A 25,845-nucleotide genomic window follows, 5' to 3' on the forward strand; every position below is an offset into this window, starting at 1 on the left:
ATTAAATTCAGTCTTTCATTTTAATTGCGAGATGGCAGGGTGAATGCAATATGCCAGAGATTACACAACGTGAGTGTTGGTTCAAAAATCAGAAAATCAAGTTAATTGCCGTAGGTCCCGGCTCAGAGAATTTTCAGCAGCCAAAGGAAGATTAAATGTGAGATATGAAGCAATACAAAGCATTGAAAAAGCGTCTGTTTCTTGCGAATTCCAAAAACCAAAGTGGCGGAAACCAGCGGTCCTAGTGTATCAATTGCCAAGCGAACCATGAATGTTAAAAGCTTAATACAAACAAACAAACAAACAATTCATTAACGCCCGGCGGCGGAGCCGAAAGGGCAACTATCGCTACTCTACTATACATATCATAATATATACATTGCTGTGTCCCATTGAAGCCCATGCAGAAACTTGCCGTACGTGTCATTCTCAGCATGCAGTGTCGCAGCGGAAGCTCGTGGGTTAGTAATTTGGTTAGTAGACTGGCTTGAAGGCGCTTCTCCAAGTGTTCAACATCCTATCTTCGGCAGTTGAAGCGCGTCTACCATGAGTAGCACGAGGTGGTCAAAGCTTATACACACACACACAATTCATTAACACCCGGCGGCTGAGCCGAAAGGGCAACTATTGCTAATCTACTATACATGTCATAATATATACAGTTCTGTGTCTAATTGCAGCCCATACATAGAAGCTTGCCTCATATGTCATTCCCATCATGCAGTGTCGTAACAGATGCTCGTGGGTTAGTAATTTGGTTAGTAGACTAGCTTGAAGGTGTTTCTCTAAGTGTTCAACATCCTATCTTCGGCAGTTGAAGCATATCCACCATAAGTAGCACGAGGTAGTTGGTAAGTTAGGTAGAAAGAAAGGGGGTGATTTATGTTTGTTGGTGTGATTAAGTGGCCTCGAGGCGGCCCGTGGCAATAGCGAATCGTATTAAGGCCTGTACTACCTCTAATTTTGGTACCCATTTTTCATTATTGGAAGGCGATTTCCCTCCTAGGTAGAAGGATAGGTTCCCTTGGTATATATCGGTGTATTATAGCATATCCATCTGGTATACGGTCCACTTCCGGCATCGAAAGAGGAAATGCTCCACGGTTTCCTTAGCTTGTCCACACGCATACTAATCAATATCCGCTACATTAATTCGATAGAGGTATCCATTCAGTCTCGCCATGCTAGTCCGGAGCTAGGCCAGCATAGTCGCTTCCTTCCATGACAGGCAATCATACAGCAGTCGCATATATTTTCCTAGAAGCGCTGTATCTACTTGTTTAGTATGCTTTCCGATGTCTGCTGGTAGGGTATTTCGTAGGACTACTTAAGACTGTATAAGATTAAGTATGGTTAATTTCATCCTTAGGGCATATTCTTATATAAGGGCGTCTTCTTTTGTCGCAGCTCTTGCCTATGCTTTAGCCAGGCCTAGTAGCTTATTATCTTCGCTAGTGGAAATCCAGCAGGATTGGATATAGTTTCTATTTCTCTGCAACCTTTTAATCGACTTATATATCCAAGACACAAACTCCTAGCCAGATTATTGTTAGGGGTTCCTAAGCGTAAGTACCACCACTTTATTACTTATAAGCAGTATGATCATATAATCTTTTAGTCCTATCACTGTGCCTAATACGTATGCTATAGCTACTAGTTCCGCAGAGAATAGATTCTACTCTACTCTTATAGCTAAGGTAATAGATAGCGCTTTATGTTTAAGTTTTCGATTTTGAGGTGGCCGCTTCTCGATAGCTACTCTAAACCCTACTAGCTTATTCTGTGCCGAGCTGCTAACCACAACCTATATGCACCTACCTACTTTAGCCGGGGCCTTATGCTATTCTTTAATATCGGTCTATACGCATACCACCTATAGGGCTAGTATAAAGGGGTTAATCATTTCTAGGGTTTCTATATTAATATACTTAAGTATATCAGCTACGTGATATAATAGTAAGCGGTAGTATCTTCTAAACTTCCTAATCTAATCTATATACTAGTAGAGAGGATTAGTTTCTAGTAAGGTATAGATATCTATCCACATTTTCATAGCTCATTTCTAAAATTAATATTATATAGGAGTTATATAAGCCTCTGCCTCTATGACACTAGTCGTAACCATAAGAAAGGTCCCTACAATAGCTTACGCTCCTACTCTTTAGACTTAGTTAATCGGTCCTATAGCTTTATCCTTACATGTATATATCTAGATATTAGAGATATAGTCCATAACTAGTACCACTATCGATATAAATAGCTACCACATAGTTACCGTAGATAGACCATGGAGTTACTAAAGCTCTATCACTACTTTAAGACCCTTAGACGCTACCCTTATAATATATTCCTTATACTTAAGTCTTATATCCATTATAATACCCAGGATCTTAATATAGTCTTTTAGTACCACCATCTATCCCTTAATAGTAAATAGCTTATAGTCCAATTTATATATCTTAGGAGTAATTGTTGTGACGGTTAGCGGGGCGCCAGAAATGGCCGTGATTGAACCATTCATATGCCGCTCTCTACCGCCTGCTTGATTTCGCCATATCCCTGCCCGTTCGGGTACTGTAACCCACCCCTGACCCGCTTTAGGCTTAGCGCCTACGCTGGCCGCTTTTACCGCCCCGGTCATCTGCCATCCATCTATAAAACGCCGCTCGCCCATCCCATTGAACTATCAACGCACTTCTGCCTCTCATACACCCTGCCTACCCTCCTGGCCCCTTTCTTTTTCAGCCCCGCTCTCGCCTGCGCATTGGCTCTCGCCGCAATGTAGTGCCCCTTTCATCTCGCGGAAATACCGCTGTCTCCGGTTGCCTAGGACTAAAATCGGCACCTAGTTCAGTCTTCCACTGCAATTGTCAGCTTGAAATCATCTAGTCGCCCCGTCTAGTTGCTTGATAATGCTGTTTTTACATTTACTTACCTGCAAAAGGCGTCATTGACCCTGCTATAACACATTACGCGATTCTTCTTGTTGGCGAGGCTTGCTTGTTCCCGTCGGTTGCTCCTCAATGCTCAATGCTCCACTTCATTCGCCACATCTGATGCTCTATCGGACGTTACAATGAACAGCCCTTGGCATTGCGGATCTACTCCTAGAGGCTTCACAATTGTCGTCATCATCGGCCTCTCCGACTGATCTGCGCCCAATCAATAAACCTCAACAGCATGCAACGGTGGTGCAACCCAATAGCGAAAATAGAGCACGCTGGGCTGCCCTAGCGTTGTGCCCTATCGCGTGTCAGATATCTGCTTTTGCCACAGTAGGACCCCACCATCACTCCGGAAACGAGGTAGAGCTGGTGGATGATTGCTCGCGAACTATTAGCGAGAAGCGGAGAATCCGGGTACGGAAATTGCGTATCTTCGTAACTCATGCAGTCGACTGGGCTGCGGGAGTTGATCTTCGTGTTCTATGCGGCAAAGGAGATCGATTTCCGCAGTCTATAAAAGGGACTACAATCCCATTCAGATGGGAAAACTACAATCCAACTCCCCTGAAATCTCCCCCTTCATCATCGCAATCTGCCCTATCCACTGCTTTACTCACTGCCCTGCCCAAAGTCCCGATCCTGTCTGCTACATTTGTACAAATAAAATCAATCCCCTTATCCCGTGAACCTAACTGAGCCGCCCTATTTACACAACATGTCGAACGGTAGCTTCCGTTTAGAGTCCTTCCAGCTTTGGAAGCCTTCTCAGAAAAAAGCGCAGGCTCTGCAGGATTCTCTCGATACTTGTCGTTATCCAAGTCCAGTCTCGATCACCACTACCTCGCCCCCCCTCCGGCTCTCGCGACCCAGTCTCAACAAAGCCCAATGTTCAACCTTATAACTATGAACGACACCCTTTGCCTCCACGACCGCCAGTGGAGGTTTGCATGAATGACGGCCTACAACATGAGATAAACACGCAGCCCCAACTTGCTGTGGAGGATCAGGCGTTGGACTTCCGGGATACTCCCGCACCGCAAGTGTCATCAGAATCCCCAGAAATTGACCATGTAATGGTTTGTGACAATCTGGGTGAAGTCTCTCAGCAATCACCCGGTGTTGAGTCAGACCAATCAGGCGCTTCAGGGCTCCCCAGCACTGCCATCCAGCACCCTCATGCTGGAAACACTGGAAGCTCTGTTCTGAATGGCGAGTTTCCTGATACAGTAATTGATCCGCAAATTTTGGAGGACTTTTATTCCCAAAACAGTACGCAAACATCCGCAGATGAAGACATTTCTGAAGTTATGTCGCCTTCTCGTTCATCGGATGTATCCATTCATCGCCATCCTGTGAGCGAAAATCCGCAGAAAGTGATGAAACCAGGGCGACCACAGCCTGGAAGAAATAATCTTTCTGTTCTTGTGGACAATCGTCACAGGAATCGAATGGGCCGGAATCCCCGAGCAGGTAGTCCTGTTCCAATACCATCTTCTCGTCTGCAGGATCAATTCTCTTCACTCCCGGTCGAAGCGAAACTCGAGTTCTTGTCCTGGCTGTTTCAGGGTGCTATATCTCAATGCAGCTACACTGCATCGATCGCGAACTGCGCTTCGGCATCAGGATTGATCCCGGAAGATGAAGGAACTTCAACTCTACCATCCACGGAATTGTTCCCAGATATAAACGTGGTCGAGCATTCAGCATCCTCAAGGAAAGGGCTAAATTATTCTGCGGAAGAGGATGACCTTCTCATCAAGCTTCGGAAGGAACAAGCTCTTTCCTGGTCAGAAGTGACCAGGAGGTTCAGTCGGATATTCCCTGGGAGAAAGCAGGGGTCTCTACAAGTGCACTGGAATACAAAGATCGAGGGAAAACAATAAATCATCTCTAAATTTCATGCTACAGGATGGATGACCGAATTGTGCGATCAGGTGTGTATTACAAACACCTTGCCAATAAAACCTGTTAGGAGGATGAGGTCAATCTAAATATTTATCCTGCTTCTTCCCTTCTTGTCTTCATTCATTTCTCAATAATAAATATCATTGACGCACTTTTTTCCTTCGAGTGATAAACAGTAGGCCCTTTACCAGACTTCTAAGCATCAAGACAATAGTTCGACTCGATAGATCATGTGATGACATTAAGTCAATCAAGCAAATGCATACGCCAGTATCCCAGGATGAGCCGGACTTTCACAGGCTCTTTTTGCGCTCTAATTATTCCCACATTGCCACAAAAGAAGACTAATGCAAAGAATTGCACGGTGAAATATATCTCATCTTCTAGACTGCTTCTGAAGCTTCAACCGAGTCTAATATATAAAATCAGCAGTTCACAAGAGAGACACTTGGTAACACACCTCAAATATTAGTTCAGAATGATGTTTGGGCTAGCTAAGACTTAGAATTACTCTTCAGATAGGGAAGGAAACATTCGGATCAAGTGATTACTGTATAAGACAAATACGGTGTTCACATAAGAGGCACACCGGACCCGAAAAGTGTATTTCATGGATTCGGACCCTGGAGGTTGCAGTTTAACTTTTGTCTCTATATCAGATGATCGTGATGATTCATGAACTAGCCAGATTAGGGTCATACCTGGTGACTAGGCGAATAAGGGAAGATGGTAGTGGAAAATATGTGGCAGAAAATATGTGGCAGAAAATATCGCGGCAGAAAGTATATGGAAGAAAGTATGTGGCAGAAAATATCGTGGCAGAAAATATGCCGCAGAAAAGATCGCGGCAGAAAATATCTGGCAGAAAATATCGTGGCAGAAAGTATGTGGCAGAAAATATGCGGCAGAAATTATCGCGGCAGATTCCCAAAAAAATGATGATACTTTTCGTAGCAGTAGGCGGTCTGGAACCGAGATACTTCGTCAGCTCTGTCTAAGGCAACCGGCCCCACTCAGTATTACTAATATTACTCTCGACCCGCGGGTCGGTACTCTAAACTGGAAGTTCTTGTACAGTATTTCCGGAAATCGGTGTCACCCCCCCCGCCCCCCCACACTCTTTCATTGTTCCCCATGCCCTAAATGCTCAGATACGCTAGACCTTATTAAGAAATAGATATTGTACACTATAAGAAATAGCGCAAAGGAATAATGAAAGCGGGTTTTCGATTCAGGTGAACTCGGATGCGCTATTTGGGTCTGTGTGGGCTTTGGCGTATACAGTACCTGGCATCAATTTCAACGAGGCTCCCAGGAGCTATACTGACGTAACAAGTGAAGTAGGGCTTATTCATCGCTTTGACTTCATTTTTCAAGGGGCCCGACAGTAGGATAGAAACAGATTCAACAGTCGCGGTGATCTGAGTGTTTATTGCAGCGGTAAGCGGGCGTTACCGATCAGCTGCACGTTCTAACTAAGGGCGTGGTTCTTCAAGGTTGTCACTCCCCCCCTCCATCTATCTTTGAAGGGCTATCACCAAGCATCACCAAGCATCACTAAAATCTCAAATTAAAGCTTTTTAGCCCGACTACTTTGACGATCACCTAATGCCCAGCGAACAAAAAGGTTGTGCAGTAACTCAGAATAGAAGAAGGACGAAAGAGTTTATTCATATTGTCCATGTAATTATTAAAAATATTATTAATTGTAGATAGGCAATCACATAGTGCAGAGGAGTTTTCGGTTAAACACCGAAGCGCCATGTGGGTCCGCGTTGACTTTCGCGGATACTTTTCAGCGTTGCTCCAAGGAGGCACCCTGACTTGCAGGTTAATTCATCTTTTTGATGAAGAGCGGGGGGCAAAATAGGGATGGGATCAGAGGTAGCAGTGATCTGAGCGTTTCTTGCAACGGTAAACGTGCGTTGCTGATCGGCTGCGTGTTCGACGGTGATCCAAGGTTATGACTCCCTTGATCTTTGAACGGGCCATCAACACGCTCTATCAACATACCCTATTACTGACCATCACCAAGCACTAAACACATATTATATTCACCAGCAGCATATAACTCCATCACCAGACATCACCAAACATCAACAAGCACCAGCCTCAATATCTTTAGTTATAGTCTCGTCGTAAATACAACCGTATATTCAACTTGGATTTGCAACACAGATTGCCATACCCCGCATGCACAGCCAACAGATACAAACAGCGTACATATTCAGAAGGACGAAGCTAAACTCCTTTTCAACAAGTACATCTGAGCAAGACCCGCAGAGAAACCATCATGGTTGCTTTGAAACTTTGCTACATCGGCCCTGTTACAGGGTCTTTGCCGGGGAAAGGGACATGGAAAGATAAATGACGATCTCCCTCAGTTGGAATATTAAATCTATGTCTCAATTCTCAAAGTTCTTCCGCTATCGAGATGAACTACAGGATGGATCGAAATCAGTTTCACCACTTAAACATAGAGACTCTTGCTCAAACCCTATTCCAAAACACGCTAATCTTTATCTGACTTAGCTTTGCTTCGAGAATCGAAATGTATTGAAAATATATCACGTGACACAAGGTTTTATAAATTACATGAAATGGCCTTGCGAAAAGATACTGCCGCCTCGCAGTTCCCCACCCCCGGTTGAACCACTTCCGTCATCCTTGCCAAGCCTCTTGCAAGGGGCGTTTCTCACGATAAAAAGGCTCCGGCTTGCGCTTGAATTGCACTGAGTCAATCTACGATACAGAGATTATTCTGGAAAATTACAGCATATCCAGGAATTGCTTGAAAAAATCGTTATGTTCAGCGGGCTTCAGAACAACGCTCGTCAGCCAGGAGAATATGTGAGGCTATATCCATCTGGTTGTCGCAGATGCGGTGAATTTCCCCGTGGAATTTGAAAATAATTAAAGAAAAGTGTGGTCACTAGACGCAATTATTTCAGTCTAGGAAGGGTTTATTCACTTTGCCAATTATATTATTCTTGAGATTAGCAGGGCTTTTCCGAATGGATTAGTCAATACTATGTCAGCTAAACATATCATGAACAATAAACAATTCAATGACACCGTCCAAATTGCAGACTGCTGAGAAACACGCTCCAAAACAGGGAAAGCATTGAGATCATGATGGAAAGAGGGATAGATGGGTTTTGTAAGTCTGTGCCAAGTCCCTGGGGTACAATCCATGCCAAGAAGAATACTAGCAGAGGTGAAACACAGACAAAATTATAGAAAATGATCCAACGTAGGCTTATGATTTCGCGCGCATAGATCCCCCAGAAATCCTCTCGCTTGTTGCCTGCTTCTTCGAGTTCGGTTTTTTTCTTTGGGAGGAACTTCAGGATGTCAGAGGAATGTGCCCCCAGCCTTCTACATTCATGGTGCAAGTGAAGTAGTGGTCGTGGGTTGTGACAGGCGTAGAAACGTTTCGTGAATTCGTGCTCTGAGATTGGCGGAATGTTTTCCATTGGTCTTGGTTGATACTCGTAATCGGTATTTGCATAGTCGGGGAATGAATCTTTGATTCTGAGCGCGAACTCGCGGTCATCAAACTTGACGAACTGCAAGTTTTATACTTTAAAACCCATCCTGAAGTACAAAATAAAAACACTTACTTTGTAAAAGTCACAATGAGAGTACCTCCAGACGCTAAACCAGCCTCGTAAGACACCTCGGAGGCGTAAATACTCCATTTTCATAGTACTGAAGAAGGTATGACAAGTCATATTACTAACACATATCTGTGCGAGCCTATAATCTCCACCCCGCTTCGCGAGAAAGAGGACGCGGTGCTGAGTGATGCTCATATCGGCCTTAAGTCCTGAGGGTGGACGATGAAGTGAAGAGTTGGAGGGTGAACCGCTTGGCTGCTGGCCTCTGTGATCTTGATAAAAGATCTGGCTGGAGATTAGACTAGTGTTTAGGGCGCTGCGAGGATTCGGGTCAGATATATTATGTGCCTCTGGAGGAGGTTGCGTAATTTGGGTCGCTAAGGTATCCACGGGAAGACTTCTGATTATGGACTGGAGGCGTTTGACAAGGGTGTTTGGTACCTCTGCCCATCGCTCTTCACCACATAACTGGATCACGAATTAGGTCTGGATCTATGTTGTGTAAGATTTTCTATAATTTGTTAACTCACGCACTCCCACCGTAATCGTGTCTCCGATTCTGCAAGTGGTCTCAGACAGCGAGGTAATGGCCACCAATCCCAATGCTCTCCAGTCCAGCGCTCAATTAAATGCTGACAGTGGCTCATGAACCTGAAAAATGGAGAACTGATTTCGTCACGTTCAAACTGAATCCCAAAGGGGCTCACGTGCTGCAACTCTGTAGCAAGATTCCGTAATTTATACCGAACAGCATCGGCATGGTTCTTATGTTCTGGATTTGACCACCTTATCACCAGATCCCGAAATCTGGAGTTCAGCGAAGGTTCAACAAAATCCCCGAGCCGACGATGAAGGATTTGATAGGCGGTACTTTCCAAGATAAAATGCTTCATTTGATGCAAGTTTTGCAAATTTCCCTCATACGGGTCATCCTCACCAGCTTCCTCTGCCACGGAGTCTTGGTCACTTTCCTCATCATCAGGATCAAGTACCTGGATAAGTTCACTTGTTTGAGGAGCAGCGCCACTTCTGTGTAGACTTTGAAGATAAGATTCCACTTTGCTCTCGTCAGCTAGGCGTTTTTCAACAGATGTGATTCGATTTTCTGTTTCTAAATCGTGAGGTTTGATGTTTGGCCGCTCGTCGATGGGTACCATAGCAAAGACCTCGCGGGTGATCATGGCCGAATATGAGCTTATGAATCTCCTTAGGTCTTGGTGTGATCCATTGAGGATCTCTGCCTTGAGGTTATTCGCAAAGTGTTTCAACAATCTGCGAAAATTGTTTCGCATCCTCTCGAATCCGACCGAGTCTTTTGATACGCCGATCAAAAGTAAAGAAAACATGGCTCCATCTTCAATCAACAAGTTTGCAAACTCTTGGATTAACAGCGAATTCATCTCCCCTCTTGCAGATTCCAATGATCTGGTGCTAGGGATGGAGAATGGAGCAGAAAACACTGAGTCATTTTCAATGGAGGAATCCGAGTCCACCAAACCCACATATCTATTGTGTATGGGAGCCTCTGAGGAGAAGTCTAGAGTATGGAGATCCTCTAGCCCTGGCGTCTGCCTGCGAGTCTCCAAGACCTGCACCTCAAGTTGCTCGGCCTCATTCCATCGGCCCTGGTTCCGGTACGTCGATGCCAGATTAGCCATGCTTGTCAGCGTATCAGGATGGTCCGCGCCAAGCTTCATCTTGCGAGTCTCCAAAACCTGTACCTCGAGCCGCTCCGCCTCTTCCCATCGGCCCTGGTTCCGGTACGTCGATGCCAGATTGGCCACGCTTGTCAGCGTATCAGGATGGTCCGCGCCAAGCTTCATCTTGCGAGTCTCTAAGACCTGCACCTCGAGCTGCTGTGCCTCTTCCCATCGGCCCTGGTTCAGGTATGTTGATGCCAGATTGGCTACGCTTGTTAGTGTATCAGGATGGTCTGCGCCAAGCTTGATCTTGCGAGTTTCCAAAACCTGTACCTCGAGCCGCTCCGCCTCTTCCCATCGGCCCTGGTTCCGGTACGTCGATGCTAAATTGGCCACGCTTGTCAGCGTATCAGGATGGTCCACGCCAAGGTTCATCTTGCGAGTCTCCAAAACCTGCACCTCAAGTTGCTCGGCCTCATTCCATCGGCCCTGGTTCCGGTACGTCGATGCCAGATTGGCCATGCTTGTCAGCGTATCAGGATGGCCCGCGCCGAGCGTCATCTTGCGAGTCTCCAAAACCTGCACCTCAAGTTGCTCGGCCTCATTCCATCGGCCCTGGTTCCGGTACGTCGATGCCAGATTGGCCATGCTTGTCAGCGTATCAGGATGGCCCGCGCCGAGCGTCATCTTGCGAGTCTCCAAGACCTGCACCTCAAGTTGCTCGGCCTCATTCCATCGGCCCTGGTTCCGGTACGTCGATGCCAGATTGGCCATGCTTGTCAGCGTATCAGGATGGCCCGCGCCGAGCGTCATCTTGCGAGTCTCCAAGACCTGCACCTCAAGTTGCTCGGCCTCATTCCATCGGCCCTGGTTCCGGTACGTCGATGCCAGATTGGCCATGCTTGTCAGCGTATCAGGATGGTCCGCGCCGAGCGTCATCTTGCGAGTCTCCAAAACCTGCACCTCAAGTTGCTCAGCCTCATCCCACTGGCCATCAAGTCGGTATGCTATTGCCAACATGGCTATGCTATCAAGAGCCTCTTTGTGCTCTTCACCTAGTAAAGTCACTCTTTGGTCTCTTGATTTTACTGCCATTTCTCTTGTCTCCGTGACGCTGCCGCTTTGCGACGCATACCATGCACCTCTATAAAGTAATGTGGCCCATTTCAATAGAGAGTCTGGTGATTTCGGCCGTTGGGACATAGCTAAACGAACATGAGGAAAGAGCGACCGGCATTTCCCCCAATTTTCATATCGACCAATAGGAAACTCCTGGTACAAATTCCTGATAAACCTCTCCCTCCACTGGTCTATTTCTCCATGGGATTTTAACCATGCGTGCGTACTTAATTGCACTAGCCTGCTCATCCTGAATGAAGTGCCATTCTTGCTGATAGATATAAATGAATAGTTTCTCAGCATTCTGATATTATCTTCAAATTCAAGGTCAGCACCATATTCAGATATCTCGCCATCGCTAGGGTCGTCAGAGAGCTCTGGATCAGAGATATAGGCAGCCTTAGGTCGATGCCGGATAAGGCTCTCTGGTATTCCTTGCCGATCAAAAAAGCTCATAAGAGAAAGCAATCCCGCTGCAGATGGCTTGGTCTGGCGTATATAATCGAATGATAATTGCCACGTCAGCAGAATTGAGTTCTTTGCTTCCCAATCCCGGGAGGAGTGATATGCCTCTTGTATCAATAACGCTGTTGCTTTACGGTCACTGCCCTGGAAGTCTTTTAGGTATTTCGATACCGAACAGCGAGGTGCCCGATTTCGTATATAGCTAGCGGCCTGTACAATCGCTAACGGCATGAACTCCAACGCGTTCACTAACTGTTGACCCTCTTGGCTTTCCCCTGGTTGATCGAGTTTTTTTTTGGAGAAGTTCTAGCGCTTCAGACTGTTCCATAGGTTTAACTTCGATAAGGTCCTTATGGTCGACTATCTTCAACGTCACCTCTTTGGTCCGACTCGTGATAATCACAGATCCATTCCGACTTTTAGGAACATATTCCCAGAGTGGTTTTGTCAAGGCGTCTGTTCGGCTGTTTATCGGATCTTGGTAAAGAAGTTGATCGTCATCGAAATTATCAAGGATCAATAGCCATTTTCCTCTGTTGTCATCCCGGAGCCAGTTCTCAACCAGTGCGAACCTGTTAACTTTAGGATCCTGACGACCTGGAATTTTAACCTGGTTTGCGATATCCCTGAAACCTTGCTCGAACCGGGCTTCGTTGTCCGCATGAACCCAGAAGACCCATGTTGCTGGCGACTCAAACCGAACCCGGTAGCCGTATTCGATGGCAAGATGTGATTTTCTTGCCGTTGTAAGCAATGAGTAGTTAATAAATCACATACTAGTTAGTCGTTTTCCACTCACCCGACACCTCCAAGGCCAACCAGCGCGATTCTCGACCCTGGCACTGAGCTTTTCTCGTGGATCCGATGAAGTAGTATGTCGCGACTGACAAAGTCCGGATCCCGAGGGAACGGGATAGTTGATAGAGGGCCGGGTGGAGTTTCCGGTCGCACTAGGATAGGATACGGCGATTAGTCACAGTCGCGAGCTTGTCCCGCTCCCCTGACTCACGTAGAGGCCAACCGGGGTTATTTGCGATATAGAGTCGATTGTTCTTGCCACCGAAGTCTATCGATGCCATAGTCGAATAACGATGCCTCTTACGGAGTATAGTTCATGAGAAGCCTTGTTGTCTGCGACTCAGCTGGAGGAGGGGTACCTTAGGTTCATCATCAGGTGACTTTCGCGGCGCTAAGAGACGGGAATCGATTGGCAGCAACCCACATAGAACATTCGGTCGGTCCTGACAACGGTGAGACTAACTAGCACCTTCCAGGAACTTACTCGGCCCCAAGTGCAGCACCAGCACGCGATAACCAGCCTCATCCCATCTCATCGCCCTTTTCCCGTTCTAAATGGCACGAATAGAAACTATGAGATCCCCAACTAACGCATGCATGATTTTCTCAACCTGCAATCACATTCATGAGGTCCGCAGCTTTGAGATGCCCCACACGCGCCGGGCGGGGCTCCCAGGGACTGTGAGATTGCCAAATCACGTGCATTTCCTAATACCTAGCATTCCCCGGACTTTTTACCCAAAATCATTTCACCTGCTCACTGAGCAGAGGGGTGAGCAAGGGTGAGCAGGTGGAGTCGCCCCCAATCCTTAGTGGCCGACCACTGCCCCTGCCAACGGTCTACCCTATCTAGAGCTCTCTTCTCAACATGGCGCCAAGACTCCCTCTCTCAAATAACCCTTGTGTTTCATGATCAACATTCTAGAAGGCCGGAAGGCCGGAAGGCCATACAAGCCTAATACGGAAGCCGTTTTTGCTGTAATTTACAATTTTACTGAAATACTGCCAAGAAACCGAGTCAGGATAAAGCGACCGCAATGGGTATAGCGTGTTTTCAAAGAGGGTTTGAGATAGAATCTCTGTGTGCAAATGGTGAATCTGATTTCGATCCTCCCTGTACATTCCTGCTCTTACTGTCTTCGTTAGTGCTGCTATGGCTCAGAATGCTGCCATTAGGCTTCCCGTAGAAAGGCAGACGGTTGTTGCCAGAAGTGATCTCATCGTCCAGATCCTGCGCCCTGTATGTGACTATTATTCCCTGATTTTTGATCATGAGGACTCACTCTAATTCGAGCATATAGAATTCCCTAACGAACTCCAAAGAGATGGCTGTTGCTATTGGCTTCTCCTTCTGTGCTAATGGAAGTTGCTCTCCTGCTAGCGAGAATATGGGCACTGTTGTGTACAACGGCGATTTCAACCCCGTCTCTCATGAGGACTTCCTCCCTCCCTACCAAAATTTCACTATCTCAGTCCCTCCTGGTTGCAAGTCAGGAAAAGGCCAAATCAACGTGGCACACGCGACACTAGTTGGTGTAAGTATCGTTCACCATCTGGATGTATTGTTTAAATAACCGTTTCTCTTGTAGGCTGAACTATATCCTTACATTGAGAGTTTGAACCAGTCTATCTTCATCTCGTAGACTTATCGCCTGATATTGCTGGCAGAATAACTTACATACATCGGGAAGATGCCACTGCTGTGAAATTATTCACAATTTCAAGTCGCGCCAAGTCAATTTATTCCAAAATTACTCTATTTGTATATAAGCTCATCCTCCTGAATAGGGGAAATCTGTGAATCCTCTAGGGCTATTCTTTTTTGCGTATGTGAGTACTTGTGTGATGGGAGGATGACATGTTTCAGAGGATCAAAGAGAGGCGATTTGTATTCCAAGGTATTATTGATTAAGGGAGGCTCCCAAGTAAGCTTTGAAATCCTTCCGAGATTGCCACGTCACATGAAACAATAATCACCCAGACAGCGTGTTGTATCTCTATGACAGATTGTATCACAAGGTTCTTACAGTATGTGAAACCCATTCGCACTGAATGAAATCAGATGGGGCTCCATTTCAGGCATGTAGCTTCGGCTTGCACCCTTGAATAAACTTTGTGAGGGAGAAACGTGAAATACCATGATATGAGAGGGATTTTCTGGAGACCAATGGGTATTAGCTTGTATGAAGATTCAATTCAAAGATAACAACTTACCCAAATTCAATTGCTTCAGTTGCTGGAACAGTCTGACGTGGAACATTTCAATGACCACAGTTCTATATATCGGGTTTTGAGTCCAAAATCTCCGGAGTACTTGTGAACATGCCTTCAAGAGCCTCCACGGATGGCGCTTTCTGGAAAGCCTCGGCATAGAGATGAGCCAAATGGCACATGGTCACTTCTGCAGTCGATACGGGCTCTTGGAGGAGCTGGTAAATTTTGGGCAGCAATCCTAGATGCAGCGAGAGGAATGCCTGCCGATAATACTCCTCGATGCTATAATCCTTGTCGAGGCAGATCCTTTGGCGTCTTGTAAGGGCCACATGAACTTCCTCTGGATGTAAAGCTTGGAGTCTGTGTACCATGGCCTCCAACTGAGAAACGCAGATATGGGTTTTCAATAAAGGCGAGTGGTTCAATCTGGAGGCCATTAACGAGTAAAATTGTTCACCATACGGCCAGATGTATTTGGACTTGTAATCCTGTACGTCTTTCGGCTGTATTCCTGAGAAGGCGAGGTAGATTAATGCCATGCTCGCTCTTACTCCAAAAGGCCGGTATGGATACACTTCGCTTTGGAAGGATGGTTGTAAAAAGCTCGAGCCAGACGATCTATATCTCCCTGAAAGAAAAAAGAGCCATTAAATTTGCGACTCTATGTCGGCTACAGATAGAGTGTATAAAGAATTGGCTTGGATCAAAGCATCACGTGTACTGAGTAGCCATGATAAAAGTCTGTTGTACTGTGAGACGAATGTTCTTTCCTAGTCAGTAGAGTGGTGGTAGATAATGCATCATATGGCACCCTCGTCATAAGGAAGCATGACACGGACAAAGAGATAGTTCAATACCAACAAGAGTTGGTGATCTATCCGGTGCGGCCCCTCACTCCCAGCCATGTAGGGATCAAGAATCGGATGTTGCAATGGAGGTGGAAGCGATACCTGAGTATTTTAATTAGAAGCGCGTATCAACCCATAGTAATGAGGACGGGCTTGACCCACCGAGAGTTTCATCTTGGAATATGCCGTGGTAGTAGGGGGACTAGAAGTAGACGAATTATCATAGGGTTGAGCGTCCAAATCGACGTCGTTAGTTTGATTTCCATTCAAAGCCGTGAGGGGAACAATCTTTTGAGGACTGTGGGCGTCCAAGGAATTCAAATTGATGTATTTCGTTGACCTATTGGCCTGCTCTTCTGGATTTGATGATGCTAGCCTCGGCGGTGGAGGTTGCGAGTTTGGACGGCCTGTCTTATAACAGCACATCTTTGGAGCCCTACCTACAAGACAGCGTTGGCATGAAGGAAGGCCCCGACTACATTACTTTTTGGCAATTCGACACGGCTGGCAGGATCGAGTAGCCCTGCAGCCGCTAGAGGGTGGTAAATTTCCTGAGGAGAGGGCATTGCTGAAAAATATAGACATGGACTGACAGGGTTGAGCTTTGGAATCTAGAGGGCTGTATGAGCAAATTCAAAATTGATGATTGGTAAAACTGGCCTTTTAGCGAGGCAATGCCGCTTGATAACTGGGCGTAGACATGATATGCGTATATGCGTATGTCTGCCGAAAGTAACCTCAGCCCGGGACTACGTATCCAGATATCGTAAGGTCATTGGTGACCGGCGATGGGAAGTTGCCCTACTGCATTCTAGGTCCTTGCTTGGGATGCATCACACCTCGTTTTCGCACTCACGGAGCAATGTCGGCAGCTTGCAAGTGTGTCCCAGGAACGCCATGGGAAGCCGGGAATTTGGAACAATTCGATTGGCACATCAGTCTGACTCGGAGAATGACTCTGTGCAGATACTTCGTGAGCCTCAGAAAGCTACCACGAAGGATATGGAGAATTTGAAAAATCTTACGTGGTTAGATTTTTATTGATGCGCAAGCAGAACTGACAAACATAGGTCCTAGGAGCTCTTTAATCCGGGGCATATGAGAGCAAGGAATTCCTCACTTGACGTTAAATGTGTATCAGATACTATCTTTGGCTGATTCCATACTAAGCTAATTATTCTAATACTAATTAAATATTTTGGCACTTCCGTCCCGGGTATTGCTGTGACATTATGTGCTATAGGTTACAACTAATCTTGGTTGGTTCAGGCTAGCCACTGTAGCCTTAAGCCTATCGTGAGAAGACGGTTCACGCTACAACATATCCAGGGCGAACCAAAAATATAAAAATGCTCATGTTTCCCAGTATTCCATTGATCCCCAGCTTCACACAACGATGATTTACATCAAGGCAGCAAGATATGGGATTTCACAATCGTTTAACTCAGATCTTATCCAATAACCCTGGTGGAATCTGCCAATGGTGAAATTTGCACGGATAAACACACCCCTATTTGACTGTGCTGCAGCTAAAGCGCTTGTTGATCAAGTCATTTGCAACTGTCTCATCAACTTCTGCTTCAAAATTGTTTATCTTAGCTTAACTAAGGATAATTAAGTCTCCTCTTGTCATTCAACGGTTAGAAAACGTGCTCTTTGAGCTTAGTTTTTGATAGATAAACTCATTTTTTATGCTCTGGATGTTTCAATGGCTATTGATCTTATGAGTCTTCATATCTTCGGCCCAATCATTACCGTATAAGCCATCGATTATGCTCAAATAACAGTGTTCAACCTATCTTGTTTTGAATGGTCACAAATGCGGGTCCGTTCCTAAATTATGGACCTAGTCTCAACATTCCCGATTAATTCATAAGGGTAAGCTACTACTGTTAAATAAGTTCCAGCGCCCGGCGACTTTTTGAGCTTGGGGTTAGGATATAACCTTGCTTCCTTGGGATACATTCTACCCATAGCTATCACACCCACCTCCTGCCACAAAACGACTGAAGCGACGCATGTTCAATCGTCCAATCGAGATGTCGCCTCGATCTACACTGGTGATAAGTCTGTCATTCTGGGCGGCTATCACTTGGCTTGGGTGTCGTGTGTCTGGTGTTGGTTTAGAGTCAGTAGGGCTCTTCGCCACATGGCTTTGCGGTACTTGGGGATCTTATTGTATGATAGCTCTTGGATGGAGAGTTTTCGGTCGGCAATGGTCCAGCCTATATAACGATCTACCAGGGCCTAAGGTATACATCATAGGATGTTTATCTCGCGTGGATATAATTTCTAAAAGACACCCAGGGAGAGAGCTCTTTTTTCCAGAATGCGTCAGCTATTTTTGACCAGCCACTGGGAAACCAAATCACTCAATGGGTTAACATAATCCCCAATGATGGTATCCTTCACTTTTTTGGACTTTTGGGGGCTGAATACTTGATTCCTACCAATGTGGAGAGTCTATCTGACGTTCTCACCAATCGGTCGTATCTATTCCAAAAGACCAGTGGCCTCCGCAGATGGACAATCCAATTTTTCGGAGAAGAAATTGTCGTTCAGGAAGGCGAGAAGCACAAGAAAAATCGAAAATCATTTGCCCAGGTATTCAACCAGCGACAGGTTGACAAACTGAAGCCGATCATATCTTCGAAAGCGACTCAGATCGTGAACCACCTATCAGAAAAATGCGTCAATGGCGATGGGAAGCAGTCAATGCCTGCTACTCTGAATTTGAATAAGCTTACAAAGTTGATCACCCTCGATGTAATAGGAATCGTTGCCCTTGGTATTGACTTTAATAGCATTCTCGGCCAAAACATGGAAATAATAGATATCTTTCAGTGTCTCTTTTCTGCCCACGACCTGAAGAAGTCTCACTTTATGTGGCATAACTCTGCTCCATCTTGGCTCATCTCCATGTTCCCATCCAAGGTAGACCGACAAATGGAGGATGCTCATGCAAAGCTAAAGACACGTCTTAAAAGTTTAATCACAGAGAAGGCTACTTCTTTCAAGTCGACTGATATATCTAAGCAAGACATCTTGACTCAAATTGCATGCTCAAAGGACTTTACGCCAGAGGAGATCGTTCCACAGGTTGTCATCACCCTTGCAGCCGGGTACGTTCATTAAACATTGTCTACATTCGATTGCTGACGGTTATCGCAGTTTTGAGAGCACAGCGGGTACCTTAGCTTGGACGCTTTACTGCGTTGCCGCAAACCCAGAGGGAGGAGCCGCATCACGTATATGCATGCTTACCTTCCTCTATGGACCCCGAAACCGTCCTGGGCGGGCGTTATCCCTGGCAGAAATCAGAAGAATGACAGCTCGTATTATTGAGTGTTTCGATATCAAAACGACGAGTTCAGTTGTCCCTGAGTCAAGTGGGTGGCTTTCGTCGGCCCCTGCTCCAGATTTATGTCTGACATTTTCAAATGAGTAGATGGCTCTTGCGAGAATTCTTTGAATATTTCTATGAATTTAACCATGATAAATATCCAAGTGCTAGGGGAAATGATTTGTGGTTAGTATACATTCTGGTTTCCATTGCGCTTGCGGGGAATATCTTTGGACTTTCACGCCATGATTTCTTTCCAAAGAAGGTCAAAGTACTATATTCTATCCAATGATTGGAGTACTTTTCAATGAAATATTAGTGTTCCCCTTATGTCTAAGAGACATTAAGAGTGAATATTCACGGCGTCCGTTACTCCACCTGTGAAACACTCTTATCTCGTTCCTGAATAAAACGAGTTGTTCTTTATCTCGTATGCATTCCTGGATTACGATGGAGTCAGGCTTGGGGGGTTTGGGACTTTTATTCGTATTTTGAAATTCTGCAGTGCGAAACCGATCTCAAATCTCGAGGCTTTTCTGATGTGCCATCATTCGAATCATCAAAAGGCTCACGGCAAAATTCAGAAGTTCTGTCATTTTGTTGGCTCTCAGGTTCAGCATTGTAACGGTAGCGCATTCACCATGAACAGGGGAAACCTCTTAAGATGAATATCAAAAGCTACTTGGCTTTTGATACCGAATTCTTCCACAAGATGCAGCTCGATTGCCCACATTGACTGCACAATATTTGGATAAAAGGAAGAGACGGAATTACAGTTTTTAACATGGAAGCACCTTTATCAGTGACCATCAGCAGAAAGAGAGAATGCAAGAGTGCAGCATAAACGGATAAAGAGTGTGGAAGGACAATTTTCGGATTGCTTGCCCGACATTTTTCTGTTTTGGCTTCAGGAAGGGAATGCTTTGCGAGTGATTCATATGTGTGGAATGTGTCACCTCTAATACGGTCTCAGTGGAGTGTGCTGTTGGTGCGCTCGGGGGTGTAAGAGGTTCTCCCAAATTTTTGACTGCCTTAAAATCCCCATTAAGACCAAGAAAATGCTATTAGCGATAGCAAAACCCGGCCTGGGTCTGATTCCAACAACAAGATTTGATGAAACGATCGATAGAATGGGGCCTTAATGTCCTCTTCGAGTATGTCAGCAAATTCTGCTTCTATGCAGTTTAATCAAATACTGCACAACGAAGAATTCACAAGGTCAGGGTCGGAGGGCCCTAAGGTAACGATGAGCCCTGTCTAATCTGAGGCCTATCGCCAGAAACAGCACGGCAGCTACTCACATCGACGGGAGCCACTCAGTGGACTACGCTTCCAATGTGTGGATGCACGCTTCCAAAGATTCAGTAAAGCCATCGGGTCGATCAACTGAGTCCAAAGGATAGGCACGCAAGTGATTGTGAGGACATTCCTTATAGTCGCAACCGGCGTAGCGGAGACCGAGGACGACGTTGTCAATGCACCAGAATTTATGCCCTCCCAGAAATCAATCCTCCCCACCTGAGTAGAGCGTGCATCAAGTTATTCAGAAGATATCTTCATTCGCCGTTGTATCAATTAGGAGACGCGTTAAGGAATATTGAGTTGAAATCACTGCAGACTCTCCACCCATCTACATTAGGTTCTGGGAGGAGCGATTGCAAGCTGATTTTCATGCAATCCCAGTGACCCTGACCAAGGCAGGTGGATGCATGGAGACCCAGCTAAATTCTGACCTTCTATCAGACGAAGAGTAGAGAATTTCAATATCCTTGATTTTGAGCGCATTTGCGTTTCGGGATGGTCCCAACAAATCCAAAAATGGCCTCTTTAGATACTCTTCTGCACCAATAGCGGGCTTGAGTCAGAGGAGCTATTTATTTGCTCATCAAAATCCAGCCTATTCGCGGCTTCTCAATATATTTTGTGCAAGAAATCCACCGTCAAGTATGTCTTGAATTGCTGTGCCATAATTCACATTCATAATTAAACAGTAAATAAGAGGTCGCCCAGTTTGAATAATTTCTGGGCGATAGGCTTTAGCGGGCAATGGCAGGATTGCATTACAGATCGATGTGGCCCCATCGTCATGCTTGCCTTATTTGATAGTCAGATTCAATGACTCTCGTTCAAAATTCTCGCTCTTCGATTCGACTCAAAGACGATGAAGCGGAGCCGCAATACATGAATGGCCAAATAATGGCTCCCTCCGAGCTGTGTTCTTAAAATGTCGTCCATGTTTGGTACTTGATATTTGCTACTACAATATAATGATATCGTAGATAGTTGACTAGAATGCCTAAATAGGATGGTGATCATCTAGGTCGTTCTAGATAGGCCTAGAGTCAGAATTAGAAATATAAACATACAGATCAGACTTGGGAGCAATTATATCAAATGCTCAGCCCAAGCCTCTCATTGAGTCTAAACATATTGAAGGTCTATATAACGTGCTTTCTCTAAGAGCCTTGTCTTAAAAAAGGCAAAATGAATGAGTTAAGTGTAGACGTTTTGAAATGGTGTAGGAGAATTTGTTCCCTCGCACTCGCAGACTGTCTTCGTAACGGTAATGGTAGTGGTGATATAGTCGGAGGCGAAGCCGCCAACAGGGAATAGAGGAGACTGAGTTGGAGCTGGAGTATATGTGGTATAGAACAATGTCGACGATCCTGAGCATGATTCTGAGCCTAATCCCGACCCCGACCCCAAACCAGATATATTGTCCGGCAGAGGACTGTCCACTGTTGTAGACAAGGATTGTGTGTCGGTAATTTCAGCTCCAGGGGAAGCTGTATTGGAAACACTAATGTCATTGGTGATGATGAACGGAATGCTATATGGTGTAATAGCGGGCTGGCTAGGAGTGATTGAGGTACTTGTGACGCCACCAGCATGATTCGAGGGAGTGAGGCCACCAGAGGGAGGAATTGAAAGAGCAGGACCGGTAGTTAAAGACCTGGAAGGTGTAAGACATGATATAAAAGAACCACATTGTGCGGGCACAGAGGGAGTGGCAACAGCGCTCATGGTAGTGTTGGTGCTGGCGATGTTTAATGTAGAAGATGGCAAGCCGGAGACGAAGAGGGACGGAGACGAAGCGTCGAGGATACTGCAGCCAGTGAACCATTCAATTAGGATGAGCTGTAAGCTGGCGCCAATATCGATGGTGGTGCAGCCACTTAGAAAAGCAGCCAGCTCAGCGCGAGTCTCCCAGGACAGAAATGACAGGCTCCCACCGGCGCGTACGAGACCTAGTGCTGCGCGGAGAATGGTACTGAGAGATCCCACGGTATCCTCGGTGGGTAGGCCGGCAAGATCAGCCGCCGGGCCGCTGAGATGGCTGAGAGGCATTTCAGCAGAAGTAGCTCGGGATAGCCAAAGAAAGACAATAGCCTTCAGCTCGACGCCCAGAGAGCAGCGGGAGCTGGAGAGCCAGGCAGCGACTGCGGTACGGATATCAACATCGATGGAAGTAGCATAGCTTCCAGCCGCGCAAGCAGTCAGCCCAGCCAGGACACTAGCGTCGATATCGGTCGCCAGCCTGGTATCAAGAAAGTTCTTCAGAGCGGCCTGAGCGTGGGCGGAAAGGGGGCCACCCTCCTCGACGAAAGCCCCAACCGAAGCCCCAACTGAGAAAGTAATTAGAGTGGAGTCAGTGGAGGAGCTGATCGTAGTGAGATCTCCGCCACGGCTACCCTGACACCAAGCAAGGACGGACCGCTGCAGATTAGCACTGAGTGGGCAGTTAGAGGCCTGAGTCCAAGCGAGAAGGGAGGCCTTGAAATGAGCATCCAAGCTGATAGCGGCACCACCAGCTGCGCAGACGCTGAGCCCAGCATGGATATCAGCGCCAAGGCTGTCATAAGCAGATAGAAATGCGGACAGGGACTCTTGGTCAGATGTATCTAGGACTGAAGCTTCCTGATGCTCGCCAGCGGGGAAAATGCCGTCGACGGTGATGTACAACAATCCTTTAGCGGCAATATGAGCACAGGTAGGGATGTGGACGGATAGAGCAGCCACAACATCGGTACCCAGCGTTGTGGAGCCTTCGCTCTCACACCAGGACTGGAGCAAGGGTTTCAGGGAACCGGTGATGCCAGTCTGGCTAGCCAGCCAGGATCTAAGTTCCTCGCGGGCGCCAACGTCGATGATGCTGGCGCTGCATCCGAGAGCACTACCTCCCAGCGCAGCCGCACCCTGGGGGCTTAGACCAGCAGGGATGTCCATCGAGGCATGAGCACTGCTGCCGAGGGCTGTGTCAACCAGGTCAAAAGCTTCACCAGCCACATCCAAAAAACTGCCCAAATTGGAAGCGGGCAGGCCGAAAGTGGGGCGTTTAACAGCGAAGTCGGTCGGAAAGGCGAGAGACATGCTCGTTAGCACGAGAAGCAGAATGTAAGCCCACATTTTCCAGCAACCAAGAAGATCAGTGAATAAGGCTAGTCAGCTTATTGCGACTGGGAACAACAAAAAAGGTTTGTCCAAATGGAAGGCAGGAAGGTTGGGAAGCGTATAAAAAGAAAGCAAAAGTCTGCAATGAACCATTGACTTTTAGGCACTCAGAAATCGCTGAAGAAACGATGAAGTCTAGGATTGGGCAGGAATTTCCTTGGAGAGTGTAGGTCCTGGAGTTTATACCTCTAAACGTTGAACAGTGAGTGATCATGATCGACGCAACTTAGGTTGAGAAGTAAAACCTCGAAATATGAACCGTTGAGACTCTCTGTCCTGTAGTATGACGGAAGTAGATGCTCCCGTGTACAGTATCCATGTATGTAACCCTGTAGGATCTTGATGGATTTTCCTAAAACTCAGGCTCTCACAGCCGGCATCAAGGACCCAAATGGAGTATGGACGTTGAGTTGATGTTGATGTTGATGTGGATGTTGCGATTCGAGTTGGGATTCAGGTAGCTTGGTCAAATCTACCTTAACAAAGTTCCTCGCAGGGACATCTGCGAAATCAAGCTCACCCTCATCGCTTTGAGCCCGCTAGTACATAACTTTGAGCTTCCATGCAGCAATGGAGCCTGCGTTATTAAAGTTGTACTCGATTTGGCAACACCTCGGGCCCCAGGCTGCCAACACCCGACGTGCAGGCACCCCTTCGTTGTGCTATAGTAGTTGCCTGTTCATTTGGTGATAAAGCCAAGACTTATACACCTTTTTGAATAAGAATTTACAGTCGTTCTCGAAATCGGCTTGACCAGTGTACTCTTCGACTCTCTTTCTCGGCCCCACCGCCAAGGCCCTAGCGTCCATTATTTATTGAGCCAACACCATTAAGTTACAGTCCGGTGTGATCTCTCCGAGCTTGCACCATGAAATTTAAACTGCGGGGCCCCTCAAATTGATGCGTACAGCCCAATAGATGTTCTGCGCTAAAGTCTTGGCAGCGGAGCTGAGAAAGAGAGTCGAAGAGTGTAGTGGTCAAGCCGATTTCGAGAACGACTGTATAATGATCACTGTGCTGTATAAGTTCCCAGATATCGTTATGGCTCCTGGGAATTCAAGAATTTTGATTGCTAGTTTACCGCAAGAATGAACGGTTTAGGTTTTTAGGTACATGACATACAGTAGCTCCCAGGAAAATTACTTTGATTACTCATTTTCATATTGATGAACGGAAATCAGGTTTGAGTTCAAACTAGATTTCAAGACTATAAAGGGCTTCAGTCACGTCTCTCTCAAGCTTCAATTTCGCATAGCGTTAAAGTTACAGCATCGAAAATTACATTCAGCTACGAACCATCATTGTGAATATGAATGATCCTATAGGTTCGAGCAAATTGAACCCCATCATGATTAGCGACATTGAAGATCCTGATTCAGACGCCATCGACTTCAGCAAACCTCAGCTTTTTGGAGCCTTAGACCAAGGACGCCTTCAAAGTGTACCACAAAACCTCATCCTAGATGGATCCAACGCCATTTCAACATCCACTGCCTCTTCCGAGTGTCATTGCATGAATTCTACTCAGGCTTTTCGAGACAACAGAGCGCGATTTCAGTCCGAAAGACATCTTTTCGACAACAAGCAGTTGCAGCTGCTTTCACATGAGGATTTCAGTGCTCTGAGCTCTTCAAACCAGCAGGAATACTTCCATGAGATATCAGGAGCCTTGAACAACTGGCAAGCTTTTGGAAACTTGTGTCCTCGCATTGATGAATTCATATTGAGACATTGTGATACGTAGCAATAATCGCTTCACCCGTATAGAGCAGAAGACTGCTGCGCTGCTGCAAGAAGATATCGAAAGTAAATGGGTCTTATCAAATGTGCCCTCAACAGAGTCATCATTAGCATGGGTACCCCGAGGCCAGAATCAGTTGGCTCGTTGGTTCGATGATGATCTTCGATGGAATGGTGTCACCTCACAGTTTGAGCTCGAGCCCACCCAGGTCTCTAGATTATACTCTCGTTATGTCCTCAATCGCTGTATTCGTCAAAAAGGATTCTTCTGCCATATATCCTCCTCGCTACTTTTTACCGCATCAATCTTCTCATTGGGGATCTGAAAGGTATAACAACGGACCATTACAAGTCCTCTTGGGAAATCGAAATGACACACCATGAAAGCAATAGTACTCTCAGGTTGTGGGACAGTAAAGGGACAGCCAGGGCGGAGTTCTTTGGCTTGAAAGAGTCTGAGCAAGACGCTCTTGCACTCATCCATCTTTTGACCGGGTACAAATTTCCTCATACTTATGATAGACTATTGACGGAAATAATGGCTTGATATCTCTATTCATCTCTTTCTATATCGGGGTATGCTGCCAGGATTTTAAGTAATGTTTGCTTACCATATGCGCATAAACCTTTGAATTTACAAGCAGCCTCCAGAATTGCACTCCAAATGATATACTATACATATGGTAAACGGGTCCAAAATCCATCCACCAGATTTAGGCTTCCCATATAGAGCAACGAGCTGCCATCATTGCATTG

The 25,845-nt window shown here is 46.1% G+C and overlaps 7 protein-coding genes across 7 annotated transcripts; 4 read left to right on the top strand and 3 right to left on the bottom strand.

The window, feature by feature from the left end:
- Positions 1-3,660: 3,660 nt before the first annotated feature.
- On the top strand, positions 3,661-4,828 carry N7483_002382 (uncharacterized protein; the record flags this gene model as incomplete). The annotated part of the gene is made up of 2 exons (XM_057085819.1): positions 3,661-3,763; positions 3,816-4,828. The coding sequence occupies 2 exons, from the start codon at positions 3,661-3,663 to the stop codon at positions 4,826-4,828; spliced, it is 1,116 nt and encodes a 371-aa protein (XP_056951968.1).
- A 4,122-nt stretch (positions 4,829-8,950) lies between these two features.
- N7483_002383 (uncharacterized protein) lies at positions 8,951-12,773 on the bottom strand (the record flags this gene model as incomplete). The annotated part of the gene is made up of 5 exons (XM_057085820.1): positions 8,951-8,962; positions 9,001-11,946; positions 12,032-12,431; positions 12,494-12,644; positions 12,704-12,773. The coding sequence occupies 5 exons, from the start codon at positions 12,771-12,773 to the stop codon at positions 8,951-8,953; spliced, it is 3,579 nt and encodes a 1,192-aa protein (XP_056951969.1).
- An 872-nt stretch (positions 12,774-13,645) lies between these two features.
- N7483_002384 (uncharacterized protein) lies at positions 13,646-14,135 on the top strand (the record flags this gene model as incomplete). Its single annotated transcript, XM_057085821.1, has 3 exons — positions 13,646-13,732; positions 13,794-14,027; positions 14,082-14,135. 3 exons carry the CDS (start codon positions 13,646-13,648, stop codon positions 14,133-14,135), a joined length of 375 nt encoding a protein of 124 aa, XP_056951970.1.
- A 633-nt stretch (positions 14,136-14,768) lies between these two features.
- Positions 14,769-15,245, bottom strand: N7483_002385 (uncharacterized protein; the record flags this gene model as incomplete). The annotated part of the gene is made up of 1 exon (XM_057085822.1): positions 14,769-15,245. One exon carries the CDS (start codon positions 15,243-15,245, stop codon positions 14,769-14,771), a length of 477 nt encoding a protein of 158 aa, XP_056951971.1.
- A 2,118-nt stretch (positions 15,246-17,363) lies between these two features.
- Positions 17,364-19,002, top strand: N7483_002386 (uncharacterized protein; the record flags this gene model as incomplete). The annotated part of the gene is made up of 4 exons (XM_057085823.1): positions 17,364-17,379; positions 17,462-17,682; positions 17,907-18,676; positions 18,726-19,002. The coding sequence occupies 4 exons, from the start codon at positions 17,364-17,366 to the stop codon at positions 19,000-19,002; spliced, it is 1,284 nt and encodes a 427-aa protein (XP_056951972.1).
- Positions 19,003-21,390: 2,388 nt separating this feature from the next.
- Positions 21,391-23,304, bottom strand: N7483_002387 (uncharacterized protein; the record flags this gene model as incomplete). The annotated part of the gene is made up of 1 exon (XM_057085824.1): positions 21,391-23,304. One exon carries the CDS (start codon positions 23,302-23,304, stop codon positions 21,391-21,393), a length of 1,914 nt encoding a protein of 637 aa, XP_056951973.1.
- A 1,393-nt stretch (positions 23,305-24,697) lies between these two features.
- N7483_002388 (uncharacterized protein) lies at positions 24,698-25,093 on the top strand (the record flags this gene model as incomplete). Its single annotated transcript, XM_057085825.1, has 1 exon — positions 24,698-25,093. One exon carries the CDS (start codon positions 24,698-24,700, stop codon positions 25,091-25,093), a length of 396 nt encoding a protein of 131 aa, XP_056951974.1.
- Between the last annotated feature and the right edge of the window lie 752 nt (positions 25,094-25,845).

The sequence above is a fragment of the Penicillium malachiteum genome (genome assembly GCF_028827825.1).
Source record: "Penicillium malachiteum strain IBT 17515 chromosome Unknown utg000001l:1.0-8184562.0:1.0-8186909.0, whole genome shotgun sequence".
Taxonomy (NCBI): domain Eukaryota; kingdom Fungi; phylum Ascomycota; class Eurotiomycetes; order Eurotiales; family Aspergillaceae; genus Penicillium; species Penicillium malachiteum.